The sequence below is a fragment of the Amblyomma americanum genome, chromosome 3, assembly GCF_052857255.1.
Source record: "Amblyomma americanum isolate KBUSLIRL-KWMA chromosome 3, ASM5285725v1, whole genome shotgun sequence".
Classification (NCBI taxonomy): domain Eukaryota; kingdom Metazoa; phylum Arthropoda; class Arachnida; order Ixodida; family Ixodidae; genus Amblyomma; species Amblyomma americanum.
In genome coordinates this window covers 59,235,857-59,255,229 of record NC_135499.1, presented here as the reverse complement: position 1 = coordinate 59,255,229, position 19,373 = coordinate 59,235,857, and the positions used below count along the sequence as shown (strand labels likewise).

At 44.6% G+C, this 19,373-nt stretch overlaps 1 protein-coding gene and 1 pseudogene across 2 annotated transcripts in view; one reads left to right on the top strand and one right to left on the bottom strand.

Moving 5' to 3' along the window:
- LOC144124614 (dual oxidase maturation factor 1-like) overlaps nucleotides 1-3,437 on the top strand; it is a 218,390-nt gene extending 214,953 nt beyond the window's left edge. The window contains exon 9 of the mRNA XM_077657411.1: nucleotides 1,271-3,437. Coding sequence (XP_077513537.1) covers nucleotides 1,271-1,340 — 70 coding nt within the window. The 3' untranslated portion in view covers nucleotides 1,341-3,437. The remainder of the gene's footprint in view (nucleotides 1-1,270) is intronic.
- Nucleotides 3,438-11,604: 8,167 nt separating this feature from the next.
- LOC144123749 (uncharacterized) lies at nucleotides 11,605-18,996 on the bottom strand (annotated as a pseudogene). Its single transcript, XR_013313136.1, has 6 exons — nucleotides 18,938-18,996; nucleotides 17,429-17,535; nucleotides 17,284-17,346; nucleotides 16,911-17,124; nucleotides 13,637-13,797; nucleotides 11,605-13,553 (listed from the first exon to the last, which is right to left on the bottom strand). The product of XR_013313136.1 is annotated as an uncharacterized LOC144123749 (transcript).
- Between the last annotated feature and the right edge of the window lie 377 nt (nucleotides 18,997-19,373).

Sequence of the window (19,373 nt, the reverse complement as noted above, 5' to 3'; positions counted from 1 at the left end):
TGCAATCGTAATTGACATCGCGCGAGCCCAATTGTCTGTCATCTATGATCGTTCTTGTCGCATAGCGGTGACAACAACACAGCGTGCCAGAGGTCATGAACTAAAAATATGGAAAGACAAAGCTTCGCAGCAATATCCTCAAACGTAGCTATTGAAAATTTGTCGAACACATTGGACAATGGAATCACAGGCACAGCTGTTGTGGAAGGAAGTTTAGTGCCGTCAGAAGCTCTTTGTCCACTTCTTTTAGGACCTGTGCTTCTGTCTATGAACATGGTAAAATCAGTGTCATTTTCTTCCTCTCCGGGAGCTCTCGAAAGGGTGAGAGTCAGTGCGAGTCTGTTGTACGTTGGTGGTCAAAAAAGCAGGCAGATTTACGTGGCTTTCAAACAAAAATTTTGAGCCCTTAGTAGCACTCGTAACAATGCTATACAGTACTTACAAGGCACATTGGTGCAAACAGCCTCCTTTTCGTTGTACTTCGATAGTATCACGAATCTTTCCATGCAGGTCATTTGCCAGCACTAGCAAAAAGTTTCAAAGGGACTGAAAGTTAATTCACTGAAATTTTTTAGCCTAATTTATCATACCCTAAATGTTTAAACCAATGCGGAAGCATAATTCGCATTCCGGATCTCGGGAGAGTATACTCTGCCGCAAATACTTTTGCAGTGGAGGCAAGGATGCTACCAATTAAGCGTTCTCTATGCAAGAATGGACATTAAAAAATTTGTGTGCAGAAGCCCGTGGGAGGGAGAAACAACGGCTGTAAAGCCGACCAAACTTTGAACGGTGAATAGAGAACATGGTTTGTAAGCAGCGGTGCCCGGGCCGCCGGAAAAAGTCTCATGTGCTAAATGGACCGCTGCGGTTTCATCTGTCGCTTCTTAGTTTCGTTGCATGGCAAAACAACTTATTGTCGAGAGCCACAGGCAAACGGCTGCCTTCCTATTCAAGCCACATGCAAGGGCGAAAGATGCCCCAGCCAAGGCACTCTCTCAACCTTGTTCTCGTATAATAGGACACTTTTAGTGCAAGGTAATAAGCTCAAGCATTGCTTAGTTATGATGTATCCATCCAAGGGCCACCCAAAATGCTATCGCATGGCGCATTGATTTTAAGTTGCAAGGAAGTCTGAAATGCATGGTTTTTCTTTGTAGTCACCCCATGTCCAGTTGCCGATCGGTCTACCACAGGATATAATCGTGGTCAACGATAAATGTTTCAGCATTGCCTAAAGAACCTACTCAATTCTCTTTTTTTTTTACAGGCGGTCCAGCTTCACCATGACGACGTCGAAAGACGTGAACATCGACCTGCAGTCCGCGGCCATGTGGTGACCAGACGACCTGGCAGGCAGTGTGCTCACGCGCCTGTCAGCGATGCTCGTGCTAACACAGAGTGGTATAGTACGCTCTTGAAACTACGAGCAATGCGACACCTCTCACGCTCAATGCCGCAGTGCGGGATGTGCCTTTTCTCTACGAAGCTGGACATTCCTTTTTCGCTTCGGGTGTGAGGCGATAGCCAGAGGGCTGCAACATCAAGCTGTGCTCGACTCCGGTTTTCGTCCTTGATGTTTGTTTCAAAGCTTGCCACAGCGTGGACAGTAGCTTGCCCTGGGATTTGGATATGTTCGTATCTTCGGCGACTGTCGCTGCGTGGTTGTGAGGACCGACGTGTCTGGCCAATTCACGTTTGTCTGGAATGCTAAGAAGTCCAGCTTCGCCGCCTAAGGAACGGAACGTTGACGAGTGTTGCATATTTCCAGACGACTCTCTTGCCAATGAGGCGTCAGGTCAATCGATGCGTAGATATTTCAGTTGTCTTTCAGTGCTTCAAAGCCGTTGCTCGCATCGGTGTCGGAATTCGGCCAGTCTTCTCATAAAAATCCTGGCGCAGGGCGCGTTACGTGAGCTTGATAGAATGCGTGCCGCACTGCATTAGCGCTTGAAGTCTTACCGCAGATACCCGCTTGATGGCACACTAGTCATGCAAGAAGCAGAAAACGTGCGTTGTAGTGAACGGGCGATCAAAAGCACGCAAAGGAACGGGTGCTTAAGGTTTATACTCAACAAGCTTGGGTGAAGTAATGATCCTCGAAAGGCATTTTAGGAAACTCAGTATATGCACCCTTAGCCGTCGTCTATGCTTTTTTATTGTTAGTGTTGAGAGGAGCTTCTGCCAGTATGCCTCTTTTCTGATGAGCTAATGTTTACAGCGTGCACAGCTTCCAGGTGTGATATAGAAATGAATTCTCTTGCACACGCAACAATTGCAGGGCACTGATTGCGGTGGGTGTCTTAAGCTATCAAAACAACACACCTAGCCTAAACGCAGCATGCAGGTCATGCGACACCACATGTTTTGTGATGCGTGCAGTGTAGAAAATGTCAATTTTTCAGTGTTGACTTCAGATTACATCAGTATGCGTTGCAGTTTTTAGCCACTACCATTGGCTGACGAACAAATTGAACTACAAGGAACCTGCTCTCATTATAAATCCACGAAATTGTTTCACTGCTTATCTCAATCACTGGTCGATAAAAAAATAATCATGTTTCCTGGGATGAAGGGTGCATGCCCTCCTCACGTTCATCGTAAGCAAACGACAGTGGTAAACGTCTGGCAGTTCTGTACATTTGTTTCTCTTTGGTTTTTGTCATGCGCAGTGAACTTTTTTTTCGCGTGCACTGACAAGTACGTCAACAAAAAACCGGCCGTTACAAATCTGTGCCTTTTGCCAATTCTCGTGTTTTTGGTGAACTTCACTTTCACACTTCGTACACTGTTAATGCTGGGCTGTCGAAGGAGGGACAGGCGCATCCATGTTGCTCTCGTCAGTGAAAATGATGACTGGCTGATGCACAGTATATTCAGCCGGCGGTGCTCGTTAGGCGCAGCAGCCCCATATTTGCCAGCGTCCTCGAGGCACTTGTAGCTCAGCTGCTGCTCGGACATGCGTGCGCAGCAGTGTTTCAGCACGTGGCTCGCTCCTGTGGGCTGGCACCAATGCTTTTCCATGCCAGCACCGCAGCGGTGCACGCCGCCAGCACCTGGACAATGGCTCTCCCAGCGTGTCCGTGCCACAACCGGCGACGTCCTCAAGAAGTAAACGCGACTCAAGATGTGATACTCTAGTCGGGCCGGGTCCCGGCGCCCCCAGGTGTGCGTGTGTGTGTCAAGCCGAGTGAGCCTGCTCACCCTTAGACCACACTCACCGCTGCCAAGCTCTCTGAGGCTGGTCCATCAGAAGCCTGGTTTAAGACACTCCTCGGGCGACGATGTCCCGCGCCCGCACGGCCACGCCAGGAACGCGCCGTGAAGGGACAGTCGGTAGTGTTGTACTCTCTCGCTCCCTCAAGTGCGGTCGTCATTTGCATGTGTTAAGAAAAGCTTTGTGATAGATGTCCAATAAAAAAGCCGCAACTCACTGTTTTCATTCACTTGCTTTTGTTGCAATTGTGGAATCATTTTGCTGTCCCACGTGAATGCTCAGCTTGTTTTCCAGAAGTTTGCCAGTTTTGTGGTGGTGCGAGGCTCTCTGAAGGCAAGTATTCTCTTAGTGCCTGGCATTACAAAAACAAGTTCTGAGCGACTGGGGTTCAATATCGCTCAAAATGTCATGCTTCTTCGCAGTATGCACTCTGAGCGTAACCTGTTTTGAGCACCCTATCAATCTCAAGCCAGCCGCTTTCAAGAGAAATGATTACAGTTAAGGCAATGAATTTTGCATATCCTCTTTCGTATATGCAGGGGGCAACGGAGTATAGTTCTTAAGAGAAGGTCAGCATAACATATTTATTTATTATACCCTGACTGCCATTGTCTGGCATTACAGTAGGGGATGGGGTTGAAAAAGAAAAGGTAGACAACACCACTGCATGCAGGTGGCGAGAAAAAAGAAATAAAGTTTTGATAAAGACAAAACGGAATCATTATACACAAAAAAATATCAGAGCGGAAAAGAATGAATTATTCGATGATATGGACACTACGTCCTCAGGCAGCTTGTTTCACTCCGAAATCCATTTTGAGAAAAAAGACATTTTAAGGACGTCACTTCGGCACCTGTATTCTTTAAGTGAATGATCTGTCTGCACTGGCACATAATTAGGGCTAAATATACATTGGGTTCGGTGAATTCCAGTTCACGAATGAATTATATTATGAAAGAATTTTAAACGCAGAATTTTCTGATATTTTAAAAGTCTGTCCCAACACGTGTTTTTTGCACTCGATACACTGATATACCTGCCATAGTTATTAAAACCAAAACGAATGGCCAAATTCAGCACTGTTCCTATCTTTTGAGTGCCAAGTACATGTTTAGGGTCAAAGGCTGCGCAAGCATATACGCAACTATATTTCCAACATTTGACTTATATAACAGTTCTGTAGCCTTTATGGGGAAATGTTTTGCTTTACGTTGCAGGAAACCGAAAACGTGGCAGACTTTGGCAGTAACGAAATCTACATGTCAGTGCCAAGACATTCCAATGGTTAAATATACCCCAAAATATTTAAATTGCAATACTGCAATGAGTTTGTTACTATTAATATTGTTACTTTGCCCGAAGTGTAGTCAGACGCAAGGGCGAACCGAGGCACAGGTCACAGAGAGCACCTGACAAAGTGCGTGCACTACCCAGGCACTTCGTCTACGTCCTCTGCCCAGGGATTATCCATTGAAATATTATTAGAGAGTAAGGTGGCAGGCAATATAGTACATCTCGTTGGACAGGATGGCCACACCTAGCTAGAGGTAAATGGGGGACTTCTTTGTCTTGTTTGAACTTAGTTGAGCTGGTGGTGGGAATGAGGATCACTCGGTAGCTACTTTACGATGAGTATGAAGATGAACCAACTTGCTTACCTTGGCGGTTGGGGAAGATTGTGAGTGATACCAGCATACTTTTTGGCACATTTGATAGCCGAACCTGTGAGTCTCAGGGGCGGGGAAGGGGGGGGGGGGGGGGGATCACGGCTTCATTGTGCTCCCACTCGCTATCAATACGGTTTCAGCCATCTTGACCTCCAGGTTTTACAGGAGGTGGCAGGTTGGAAAAAATGAGCAGGTACTTTCATCCTTTTCACGTGTGACAATTTTTTGTGAAGTGGCAAGTAGGGAACCTTTGTGCTATTTTGTGGTTTTAATGCATGGTGAAATTAGCTTAATTTGGAGGAAGTTAATTAAGCGGCACTGTATTGTAAGAACATTATTGCTTTCTTTCGCATTAGAATGTTTCGACAACGTCCATCCGACTTTTTTTATCTTATGAACGGTACTTCAAATGTAAGATGTTTGTTTATCAGGAGTGGAGTGGAGGTGATGTGCTATACTTGTATGAATTACCGAATGATTCATTTTGCATCGAATGGGTTTTTTGATAAGTGGGAGTGTTGCAAAGGAAGGGAGATACTTTTTTTTGAGTGCATATATAATGCTACAAAATAACGAGAAAGGTAGCTGTTGAAAAGGACAACCTTAGTTTAGCTGCCCTAAAGAAATGCACTCTATCTTAACTCGACTAGGTCTATGCAAATGATCAAGAAATTCATTGGAGGAAAAGTGTATCGTTTTCTTCGACGCCGCACAGATAGTATTATCCAGGCTCGGGTATTAGCCAGGTGTTGTAGCTGCTGAACGCACCCTCGCCTTCACCTTAGAGTGTTCTTCGAGCTGGGCTGCGCGCATATTCTTGCTGGCTGCTTTCGTGGCTTGAGGAGGCTTCGCGATGAACCGCTTTATGTACCTGGACAGCGCGCTCGACTTCCTTTGTCGCTTTCAGTGCTTTCTATGACGCCGCGTTTAGTGCTTCTCACTTTCGTGCTGGGCAGCGCTCTAAGGGTGCTTAGCTGCTTTCGCTTGTCGACATGTCATAGAGCAGGCCCTCTCTTCATCAGCCTTAAGTTCCACATTCGGCCAGCTTGTCCACCTTCTAACCTTACCCGGTGGCTACATACAGCTACCGTGGGCAACATAAGTCAAACCTGTATGCCTCTTGGCTCATCCAAATTTATTGCACCACAATGGCTGCGTCATTACTGCTATCGAATACCTTGTAGCGCAGAATGAACGGATGAAAAGGGACGGTGATTACAAATAAGGATACTCAGTGAGAGTCCATGCCAGTCAAACACCTATTGTGGGCTGTTGAGTCAGTGTCTGAGTTAGTAGTGAACGTTGAGCTTGCATTGAACTCCAGTTTCAGTTTAGTGAGAAGGAAAGCACCGGATTTACCCACACTGCGTGGACTTGAAGAATAAATTTGTCTTCATTCTAAAAACTGATATGGGATTGTTTTGAGCGTGGCTTCGAACTCACTATTGGTAGAAACCGCCAGATTGTGTTTTATAGGTCAATTATAAAACCGTATTCTATACCTGATTCAAATTACATTTATAAAAAGGTGACGCGCGCTGGGCATGAAACTTTGACTCCGAAGATATCTTTATACTTCAAGCTCCCTATGGTTGGAAATTTTCGAAAGTACCCGCTGGAGTACCTGGTAGAGCCCTCATGCCACTCTCCCACATGAATGAATGTCAGAAAAGTTGACGTGGCGCTGTGAAGTAATGGAAGGAATCTAATAAGGGAGCAATTATTTCCTGAAAGTAAAGATGCTGAAAGGTCAGTTGAGAGGAAATTATTATATGTAATTACTGTTCTTCCTTATATCATTGAGGTCAACATAGGTAAGCTGAAAGGAATTACTTGTGGAACGGTGGAAAAATATTTCAATGCCCGAAGGAGCGAATACCATGCAAGCAGCCTGTATCAGCAACTGTTAACAGTTGCTGATACAGGCTGTTTGCACATATAAATTTATATGTACTATCTTCTCAAGATGTAGGAGAGCTTCAATATGAATGAGAGGAGTGTTTTAGCAGTTTCTGGCGAGGGCTCGCCCGTTTTTGTCCATATGAATTCAAAGCCTTCCTACCCAAAAGAGCATGCTGATTGGTCCAAACCAGACTTTAGTCAAAATACATTTCAGGCAATGAAGCTTTCTTTATCAGCACGTGTAATGATTTCAGACTCCTACGTACTTCTTTCCGTGCTGCATTTTCAACTAAACTAGTATAAAGACAGCCAACGCTCTGCCACATGCATGGGTATGCCTGCAGGAAATTCAGCTGTCATGAAGTGATTCACCTTCAGGCTTCCAGCGAAGTCGGTCAAAGATACGTGAACACTTCCAAGCAGGCATACGGAAACACAGCAAACAATCAAAGAGTCCTCGGAATAACAGCTCAGTGGAAATGGCGCAGCCACATAAGAACACACAAAAGCAACAGCACAACGACAAAACAGCACGATGACAGCGAAGAACTGCGCAGAGTTTCTGCAGAGTTTAAATGCACGTGTGCTTGAAAGGCCATGAATTTCAAAGCTATGATTTCCGCTGTATTGGTCGTTTACCTCATCGTTTGCTTTCTCAATGGCCTTATCAGCACGACGAGGTGACACTAATCGTAAGGGTCCAGCCTGACACTTCAGCTGAAAGGCCAGTGCTTGATTAGCGACACGAGATAGCTTGACACAATGGTATCTTAGAGAGTAGAATGCGACTGATCTTTCTGAAATTTTTTGGGTTCATTCAGTAACCTTTTCAAATGTGGTTTTGAGTACCAGTCACTCTTCTACATTTGCGAATGACTGTTCAGCAGATTTGAACGAGCCTATTAATGAGTGCCCAAAGCTGCCTTGCAAAGGCTTGCTTCTCTTCTGGTGTTGGGTCTGCATAATCGACAATAGCACGACTGATGCCAAACGGCTATTATTTTGGAACATGTACCGAAAGTTGTGGCAGAGCAATTTTTCCAATGTTACGGAATCTAGACGACTACAGCAAGCTAAAATTTCTTACCTGAAGGCAAAGGTTTGGCGAAGGCGATATGCCCAGGTGCCATCATGGTGCAATGAGCGGCAAAGGTGGGAAAAGCGGCCAAAAAACAAGTGAGACTCCTCTTCCAAGTTCGAAAAACTGGTCAGTCAAATGCAGGGTTCTGTCGTTCACTTCATGAAAAAAAGGTCACAGTCGGCATATGAAGACTCAACTGTGTCGCTTATTCATGCCCGTTTTAATATTTCACATTTCTGTGAAACAATCTCTGTCCAAGAAAAGTATTTTCAGCCAGTGTCACAGTCATACTCGTCTTCAGTATCTCAGGTGAAGTGCTCCCAATGAGAGTACAATTTCTTTCATGAGTACTAGTTGAAAAGGATATTATCTGTTAACAGTGCCATGCCGCAAAGGACATTCATTCTCTTCAACCCTTGGCTAGCAAATTACTTTCTATAAAGCTTGCACAGTAGAGAAAATTAGAGAAGAACAAAAGCACAGACTCTAATCTGCCTTTGAAAACTAGCAAAGAGTTACACAACGCACCTGAATTTTGCTAGTGTGCCAAGAGCCATTGTTACAATGGGCAGATACAAGTGGATAATGCAGCTGAAAGTGGTCCTCAGAGTAGGCTTTCCAATCAACAATAATAACCGCTTTTCGTGACGTCGTGGTTAAACCCTTCGCTGTTGCCAGCCAGCTGCGATGTCATGTTACCCGCGTTGTCGTGAGAATGGGTAGGTCCCATTGGCTCGAGGGCCTCCCTGGAGGAGCATTTGTCACTGCTTTTCTGCCTTGTATCTATCTGTAATGCTAAATCCTGTGTACGGGGAAAACATCCACAAGGAGTGAAAAGACGTCGACTCGTTAGTGAAGAATTGTAATTCCAATTATACTTAAGAAAATATAGACTGCAAGGGTGGTGTGTATTGAAATGATACCGAACATGTAGCAAACGCTTCCTTCGCCACTTTTCTACCGCATCATCTTCGAGGATTTTAATTTCCTAGCTACAGTAGAATAGTATTAATTGTAGCAACAGTAGAAACGACCATCTTGGCGGATAATGGCAGTTTAAATAGTGGATGCTGGAATACAGGCATGACCAATACTGGGATAGTCGCATAGCTGATAATGAGATGGCTGGATAGTGGATGGAGTTTCACGGGCTGGTGGTAATAGTGGACGACAGGAATATTGTGACGTGATAATTAAGAGTGACGACGAGACTGACACGTACCTGTATTTTGGGCGGAAGTCACGTAGGCTGTGACTTTTTTCAGAAGCATGAAAAGAGAGTGCAGGAAAAGTACGGAAGTTCACAGGTTATGTACACACACGAAAGTAATGGCTGCAGTTATCAACTCCGACAGTGAAAAAAACTAACTAAACAGCGATCACACAGAGTGGTAATCCGAAAATGCAGCACCAGCTGGTACGCGATGAATAATTACGCACTGAAATATGTTGCAGGAAAGGAATGAACCTACGATTAGATGATTCTGCCTAGATGCTCATGGGATGGAATGATTCTGGGTCGCTTGTCCATGGGCGATTTCAGATTAGATATTGCAGTTGATGAATGGTCGACCTCTTGGATTAAGTAATATTGTTGTGACTGCCGAGTCACTGGAAACAAGGCAATGATCAATAATTTTGTCTGCAAAAATACTTTGAAGTACAAAAAATTCTAGATGACGATGATGTGAACTATTGCGAACTACACAACTCTTGTTCCTAAATTGATGGTGAATAACTGGATGTATATAATGAACAGAATCTAAAATAACTTGTAGAGCAAATCTATGCCTTCTCTAGAGCACATCCAGTTATTTCTGATGATTTACAACTATTAATTTTCTATAGAAAATTTCAAGGACTCGGTGCACAAACCGTTCGTGCTAACTTTGGAGGTTTTTATTGAAAATAGTAAATGAGTAAACATGCAACGGTAAACATTGACGCTGCATTTCACACAAACATGCCTACTAATATAAAATTCGCCGGCATGCCTTTCGTGGAGAAGCGAATATTGCGACAAAATCCAATTTTTGATCTTTTTTGTTTTGTGGAGATAATGTTTGCTATATGAACATCCAAGGATTAAAAGCATTTTCATATTTTTGCTGGTGCAGTAGATACAGTACTTTGATGGACACGACTGAACAGCTCTAACAGATTGGAATGAAGTGAAGAGCACAGACACAGGTGCTGACTAGCAACTAAATTATTTATCGCAACATGGAAGGACAATATAAAAGAAAAATGGCGAGCAGATGCACGAAGAATAAAAAATTATGTAATGTCAAATGGTGTCATCGATTAATAAAAGCAAGCCTTATGGGATCCAAGCGACTGACTGCTGGCTGATACACGTGTCACTGTATCTGTGTATGTTAAATGCTTTGTAAATCAGCCGTGAAGTCTCGCCTTTATATTTGTCGATCGTAGTGGTTACTGTGGTGGTGTCGATGGTGGTGACTGTGAAGCATTTCTTAATGAGCTCAGCATTACCACCAAATATGGCCGGAATGCCTTTCAGTGTATGATAGTAAAATGTTGCATAGCTCTATCATGTTTAGGATCAGCAATTTCTAGGTCATAACAGTTAACATTTCTTGGGATAACAGTTTAGACAGCAGGTCCAGAGGCCAAGATAAACGGGTTTCTGGAATGATGTTTTTGCTTGCAAGTTTGACCCATCGGGGGCTTTCCAGTAGGAAGAAAAAGATTATGTGGTAATACAGTGCATTCATCAATTGCCCCATCGTCTAAATCAAGTAGGCATTAGATATCAGAATCAGAATATTCCTATTAGCCATTCAGTTATTGAGTACAGATTGACATGCAGAATTAGGTCCCATAATCGACGACTGAGAGGGGACCTTCTGTACCGAATAACAATGTGAGGAATAAAACAATGCGCAGAATTTTAGGAAGGAAAATTGACAATTAGAACATAATAGACTCAATCGTACACAATGAACTTTGAAAAATAGAGGGAGCCAATGGTTAAATAATAGCTCTTAGGTGTTGTTTTAGTGTGTTTTTAAAGTAGTGTAAAGAAAACGAATGACAATACTGATGAAAACGGAACAGTTTGCTTACCATAGTTTGTATGAACTTTGGGTAGGAGTAAATTGTTTTTAGAAGCGAACGGGGTAATGTTTTAATTGTCGAGATTAGATGATAAGAACTGAACAGGTGGTAAGTGGTTTAGGAGTTTGAAGAAGAAAATACCCAAATGAAATTGAATGAGCTCTGGAAGAGTCAAAATGTTATTCATGTGGAGTAGAGATCTAGCATTAACAATACAAGGACTGAACGTAATCATTCTTACGGCTTTGTTCTGAATGACCTGTATCAAAGCAAGGTGAGAGCAGTACGCATTTTCCCAATATGTAAAGCCATACGTACGTGGAGTAACTGGGGTAAATGAATGATACAATGCGATCAACGTGTTAATGCTTAAGTAGGGGCGTGCTTTGATAAAAATATATGTGCCAGGTGCTATTTTCTTATTTGCATAAACAATATGATCATGATACTTGAAATGATGATCTGATTGAACACCATGAAGTATAGGACTGTCAGATGGTGTTATGTGCTGAATAACATGAATTTTGTTTTAGAGGGGTTAATGTGAAGCATATTACACCAGCGAAGGGCATCTTGAAGGTCACAGTTAAGTTGAGAAATGAGACGCGAGACGTCAATATCGGATCCAAAGATGGTAGAGTCGTCTGCATATAAAATGTACCTTGATGATGACAGATACTTAGGTAGATCATTAATATATATATGAGAAATAAAAGCGAACCTAGGATAAATCCTTGAGGCATACCTATATTTTTAATTTGTGGCCTAGAAAAGGTGTTTAAGATGGAAACAGTTTGGCTCATATTGTGTATCTTTTTAGCAGGATTAGGGCTGGTCCACAGATGCCTGTTGCCTCTAGTTTAGCAAAAAGAATATTATGATTAATTGTGTCGAAGGGTATTGTTAAATCAATAAGGACAGATGCCACGTGAAACCCTTCACTGATCCATTTCTTTAGTTTGGTCAGTAAGTGTAACAAGGAGAAGTCCTGCAAAGAAACCTTTACAAAAACCAAATTGATGGGGGAGAGTATGTTGAACTTATTGAGGTAGCTAAAAAAAACGTTTTTCAATAATTTTGCTGAAGAAAGTCAATATGCATATGGGTCGGTAGTTGGATGGCAGTAATTTCTGTTACCCTTTTTAGTAAATTGGAATTATTTTTCCTTTCTTAAGGTCGTCCGGAAATATGCCAGTCTTAAAAATTAAAGTAACAATAAAAGAAAATACATCAGAGAATAGAGGGGCGATTATTTTGACGTGATTGGGATGAATATTGTCTCTACTTGGACTTATTTTCTGGTTACTTATCACTTTGGATGCCTCTTCGGGTGACGTTGGTGAGAGAAAAAATGAACAAGAGAAGCTGCTAAGCACTTAAATGTGATGAGGAAAAGGTGTAGGTACGTTATCAAAGAAGAAACTGCTGAAGATTTCAGCTGTACCAAGTGGTTGGTCATATTCAAAGCAGTCGTACAAAATTCTAGAAAATAGAACTAGAAACTAGAAACTTCTATACGTGGTAGAAGTTTTCTTTTTGGCTCCTAATAAACAAGTAAAATTTGCACTATCACTGAAAGCAGAGTCGCAGAAAAAAAAGCGAGAAAAAGTAAAGAAAAGTGCCAAGTAAAACATGGGTTGCAGTATTTTTCATGTGCTGAGGGTGTGGTTTATGACGTCCCTTTTACTTGAGGGAAGAACTACACTATAAGGCAGACTGGGAAATGCTTTAGCACGCGACTACGCCAGCACAACCCATCCTTAAAAGGTGATCCTTGTTCCAACCTGGCCCTGCATTACAGAAGCTTGTGCACTAGTTCATTGATGTGGTCACTGCAGCGCTGCACAGTGATAATCATCGGCTGTTCTTAGTGTATACAATAAAGTGTGTGATGCACAGGTTCAGTGCAAACATACTGAACTGGATTTGTGAATAATAAGCATGATTGAGCCTGAGAACGCAATTCTGTTCATCCAGCTGGAGGTAGCTCAGCTTCTCTTTAGCAAGGTCGACAGCCCTTTTTGATTTACCAAGAACTGAGCTTTTAACCTCCACCAAGATGGTTGGAGTTCCATTCTTGTAGACAACCCTGTCGGGGCTGTATCCGAGCCACGGCATAAGTGGGTTTACCACGAAGCCAAGCTTCGTGGTATATCACTGCATGGCCTGTGATATTTGTGTACTCTTGAAGCACTGGTTCCTCGCAGGCTTTTCCATACCGGGCAGCATTTTTGCCCTGGAAATGTTCAGTCAACATTGTTGTAACTTTCTCCTCCCATGACTTTCCTCCTTTGGGCAAAAATGTAAAATATGGACGGCATCTACTGCCTGTTATGCGCATCTTTCGCTCCCTCTGCCACTTTGTGTTGTCCTGTGTCCTCGTTGCAGAGCAGATCTGTAGGGCTTGGTCCTTTGTGACCTGCACATTGTCTTTGTAAAAGCACTGCTTTTCTGTTACCATGTCTTCCACGTTAAACCTACGATTCCTGAGCCTTGTGGCAGTGCTGAACGAAGCATGGTGGAACACCATTTTTTCATATAGCTTCACACTGTTGCTGTCCATATGGCACAGCAGAGCATGCTCTTCACTTGTTGCAGTAGCAGCTGTTGAGCATTAAGCTGGGTGTTGTCTTCCTTGAAAGTGAAGAGAAAGAACACTCTGTGGAAGAGCAGCCATCAGTCGCTGCCATATTTCATTCTGTTTGTCATCAGTAGCCGGGGCTTTGCTTGTACGTGGCAAAGTTCCTCAAGCTATCGGGGTTTATACATGGGGTTTCCTTTCAGCCTTCCCCATTCCTGCTTAATGTCGGTGGAATTCAGGAAATCCAGGTTGTTGATATCAGACATGCTGATGAACCGGATAACAGAATGCAATTGTTACTTTTGTACTTAGTACAGAGTCTTCAGACTTCAGGGCAATAAAGTGAGTACTGATGACGGTCTTTATGTGTGCTAACTACATGTATGAGAACAGCTAGATGTCTGCGTGGTCACATGCATTGTGGAAAATATAAATTAAACCTACCTGTTTGCAAACAGCAACATGGCAATCAGGCGTTTGCACCTTTCTGAATTGCCTGCTTTACAAGTGCAGTGACCCTGTTAGATAGTAGGAGATAGATCAAGCATCAAATGTCGTCGTAAGTGACTTGCACAGATGCACAACTTGCGCACCACCTTGCTCAGATGCATGCATGCTAACCACCAGATATACAAACAGCCACAGAAAAAGTTGACGGGATGTGTATTCACACAAAAATACGGAGTATTGCTCCACTGCCTCGCTAGCCGGTCAGCTGGTATATGGAGCACGCATATCCCCTCGTTTTTCAATAATTTTCAGTAACCTGCCTTCACCGACCACACAGAAAATAATCTATTTTTGGCGAACCTGTGTCTCGCAAGCGGCATTTTTGAGCGGTATCTACAGGGACTCCGGAACTTTTTTGGGAGTGGGGGGGGCAAGCCTGGTCGTGTTTCTATGTCGTATTTACTTATGTATTTATTTTTGTGTCAACATTTTATAATTATAATATTCTATTGTTATTTATTTATGTTACATTTCATTAATGATATAGTTAATATTATCATTAAATAATATTATTATTAATTTAATGAGTAATTTCAACAGTATTAAATTTTAGATATTTGCATTCTTGCTTATTCTGCATTATCATGCACTTTAAAAATGGTTTGAAATTTCTGAAGTTCCCAAACCATGCGCAGACTAAGCAAATGACGCGTTCGAAACGAAAAACGAACGGGTGCGAAAGCTGAAAAAAGTCTTTCATTTGTTTCTGCATTCGCTCCCACAGTAAGGTAAAGCTTAGGCACTAAGTAAAAGAATATTCCCACGCATTGATGAGCTTCGTGGCTGGTATGACAAGGGGGTGTCGGGCAGGAGAGGATATCAAAGGAGGCCAAAAGTTGCTGTTCGTTCTGCCGTTCTGGACACGAACTCTTTCATAATGACATCCAGTTGCAGGTCCGCAGCTCTCCTCTTGTGTACGTGCAGCAGGAGAAGGTGCGTCAGCCTCCTCTGCGTCATTCGATTGCGCAAAAATGTTTTTACTCGCCTCAGGGCACTGAAAGAGCGCTCTCCTGAAGCAGCTGACGCAGGTACAGAGAACACGAGTTGCAGGTACCGTACAACTTGATCCATCATTTCACGCATGTCTGCAGACTTCCCCTGTAGAATTTGCAAAATGCGTTCGCTTGCGGCCGGGCCCTGGTCACGCAGGAGCGTTGGGAGAAGCACGAGTTGCACTGAAAGTCTACTGGTGTCAAAATCTGCAGCGTGTGCTCCTAAAAGCTCATTTAAGTCGTGCGCCGCGAAGTTTCGACCTCCAGCAGCGTCAGTCAGAATGCGCTCCAGACTAATCAGCTGCTCCATGCCAGGCTGTTCGAATCGCCTTCGGATCTCGCTGGTAATCCGATCGATAGCGGCAAAAAACTCTTTTCTATGTAATGACTTGCAGTCAAGCGCTGCAGGCTCCTGAGGCTTGTCTGGGAATTGAATCCTTCTCGGCGGCTGCGAGACTCGGGGCACTCGAGGCTCCTTTAGCCCTAACTGTGTTGCTCTTGAGTGCGTCCGCTGCCATAGGACGCCAAATGCGGCGTCAGACCTTAGCCTGTACAAGCTGTCACAAAGAGCCTCTGCTGCCTCTTTTGCTCCTGCAGCGCGATAAACTGGGTGTTGAAGCATCCTCGCTAGCTCCTCGCATGGGCCAAATAGGGCTATAGAAAGGTTGATGCCCAATAAAGTTTCGAACTTCCCCAATACTTTCTCATATCCTTTCAGTGCTGTCTTGCTGGTGCCAATGAGAGAGCTTTGAACTTGTACCAGTTCCTGCAACGTCGCCTGCACCCTTTCATAGTTCTCGATAAACCTTTCCATTGATTTCACTCTTACTGTCCACCTCGTTGGACACAATGGTAGCAAAGTGTTCGGCCTGGAACAATCCTGCTCATTGGCATCATTACCCGGAGGAAGGACAACGTTCGAATAAACAGTTTTCCTGTTTTTAGATTCGAGTATTGCATGGGAAACATCCTTTACAATGTTCAGAGCATCGCCGACAACCTCGCAGTTCCTTGCGACCTCCTGGAGTGCCAAGTCTAGACAGTGCATGGTTACTGCAGTGTACAAATATTGACCGCGGTTCAGAGTCCGTGATCCTTTTCTGCACGCCGGTAAATCTGCCTGCCATATTCGCGGCCCCATCAAAACAGTGCCCCCTTAGGTTATGGAAGTCCAGACCTAAACGCAAAATCATGTCCTTCACGGCTCTATACAAGGTCTCAGCTCTACTGTCTGGTGCATTGTACATGCCAAGAAATTCCTCACGAACTTCCAGTGTAATCCCATCTACCCACTGCACACAAAATGTGAATTGCTCATTCCCTGTTACATCGGTAGTGCCGTCAGCGATTATCCCATAGAAGGGAATACATCTGACGTCTCTTATGATGCCCCGCTGAATGCTGTGAGCCATAATTTCTATGAGCTCGTTCTGTATGTCGCTGCTCAGCCATCTATCTCGCTGCTCCATCCATCTCTTCAAAGCAGGCACGTCTTGTGATCGTTCATCTAGCAGATCAAGAAGGTTTCCGTCATCCTTTGTTTGCCCTTGCAAAGCTTGGCCTGTGCGGCATAAGTAGCGGACTGAGCTTACTATAGCGCGCAGTGCCTGCCTGGCTTCCTCTTGCTGTCTGCTGCTGTGTTGAGATAATAGCTACACTACGTGCATTCCTTTTTCTCTCGACAGTTGGCGACTTGCGGAGACGCAGTGAAATTGGCTCTTCTCGTGGCACTGAAACTTTTCGATAGCCTTTTTCCAGTTATTGAAACCAGCGCGAATAAAACATGGTTCCACTCCTGCAACGTTTCCTCCTCTTTCTTTGAAGGCTATGAGGCACACAGTGCAAAAGACGACGTCGCGCTCATAGTCGTATGACAACCATGTGAATTTCTGGAACCATGCATATTTACAGGACCTTCCGGTTTGGTTGCTTGGAAATTTGTAGCCCTTGGGAGGCAGTGATGGGACATCCTGGGGCGAGTCGTCGCGTCTTGCGGTTTCCACCGGAGCGCAGGCGCCGGAATTCGATGTAGTCCGGTCCAAGTCTGTTGTGAAGGAGGGCTCTCCATCTAGTACAACCTCTGCTGGGTTCTCTGCAATAAGTGAGATAAAAGGAATTCTTAGCCGACCACTGTATGGATCTTATATTTTTATTATCCCTTCAAAGAAATAGTAAGAGAAGTTAAAAATGTTAAATGTTCATGAACTGCTCATGAAGAGCATGGTATAAACAAAATATTGCAAAGACGTACCGTTAATACTTGTTGCTCCTATCGCACGGTCAGCTGGCTGACTTTCGTGAGAATCGTTTCCCGCTGCCAGCCCGAAGACAAATACAAAGGGGCATTAGAAACATGTCAATAAACAAAATGGCGACAAAAATGTGGCGCAATATACCTTGTGAACCCTCAATTCCAAGGCATAAACGCTTCTGTGCCGGCACGAAGAAGTTGTCGATCTTCTTTTGAGACCCCGGCATCTTCCGAGGCAACGGCATTGTAAATCTGCAGTTAAATCAGCAGGCAGGCGCACGATAAAAAAAATGCTTCCACTTGGGCGCACGCTGTACACAAACAAACGAAAAAGAAGCGGAGCTACGCGCACTTTTTTTTTTTTATTCGAGAAGTGTGCCATGAGGCATAAGTTGAAAAAGGAAAGGGGGGAAGGAATGCACGGGATTGAAAGTTAAAAGACGGAGTGAAGAACCGTTGCGCTGAGGTAGTCGCACAGGTTGTTAATGAAACGGTTGTCCATTGTCCACTTCACGAAGTCACTTTCGCGGTTCCACCGCAGGCCCACCTCCCCGAGGAGCCGTTTTCTGATAGCAGCCGTCGCTGGGCACGTCCACAACAAGTGCCGCACATCACATATGTCCGGTGCAGCGCCACAGTGAGGGCACCTGTCAGGTAGTGGCAGATCTTTGGCACGCCACCGATGACGCGCACAGCAGCCCGCCGCTGCCCGCGCGCCGCTGTAGAAAAAAAAAAGGGTGCAATAAAAATGAAACGCGCCACTGTTAAGCCCCCTAGGCTAGCGTAATTTTTTTTTCTCTTTAGTCCCGCGCCTCCTCTCCAGTGCGGGCGTTCTACACTGTACGCGCGCACACGTGAGCGTAAAGGAACAAACAACCACAAACAGAAAGCGCAACCGCGTGGAAGCGTAGCGTGCTGTCACTGCTGGCCTCTGTGTCCAGGCTACATTCCAACCAGCATTCAACCAGAATGAATAACCAAAATTGTTGGTTACTACGTGTTTTCAACCCTTTCTCAAGTTAAAAGAAAAATAGAAGAACAAAATTCCTTTTCTACGCCCGGGGCGCGTCTCTGCGCCTACACGCACGTGCGCTTCCCACGTTCGAGTCAACGGAAAGAGGGGGGGCGCAAAGCCAGCAGACCCCACCCCTGTCAACCACGCTCCACGGTAATTGCATCCCCACTTGGTCAAAGTGCAGATATGGCGGCTGTCTGAGGTTGTACGCTCCTCGTAGAGCATCTGTCGACGGCTGCGTATTGACATGGCGGTGCGGCGCCCCTGACCCTCGCGAGCTGATCTCTTCGTACACTCTTCGTTGTTACTCGCTCGTCTGGTGGAGACATTGCGGTCGGGTGTGATGAATGACATCGGACCTTGTCTCTACAACCTCATCTTCTCCCTTGCGTCCTTTCCGACCCCCTGTTCCCAGAAGAGCACGTCCCGCCACCACTGTAGGGTCAACAACCTGTTTTGTCCCCAAGAATGGGTCTCTCTGGCTAGCCGACGGAACAGCGGCGCTCGCCGCTCCGTCTAAAGCGCGTCGCCTGGCGCCCGCAAAAACTGGCGCCAAGTGCATTCCAATGCCCACGTAGCGAACTTAAAATAGCCTCTCAAGGTCCTTCGGTATCATCAACAAATATAGAAATCTTTTACCTGTCTGGCTTAAAACATTCCTGTACTATTTGCTTATAGAATCTCGACTCCAGTATTGTTTGTTAGTTTGGTGCACCACGACAAAACAGAATACAGAATCTATCGATCGATCGATTAATCTATCTATCTATCCATCTATCCATCCATCTATCCATCCATCCATCCATCCATCCATCCATCCATCCATCCATCCATCCGTCCGTCCGTCCGTCCGTCCGTCCGTCCGTCCGTCCGTCCGTCCGTCCGTCCATCCATCCATCCATCCATCCATCCATCCATCCATCCATCCATCCATCCATCCATCCATCCGTCCGTCCGTCCGTCCGTCCGTCTGTCTGTCTGTCTGTCTGTCTGTCTGTCTGTCTGTCTGTCTGTCTGTCTGTCTGTCTGTCTGTCAATCAATCAATCAATCAATCAATCAATCAATCAATCAATC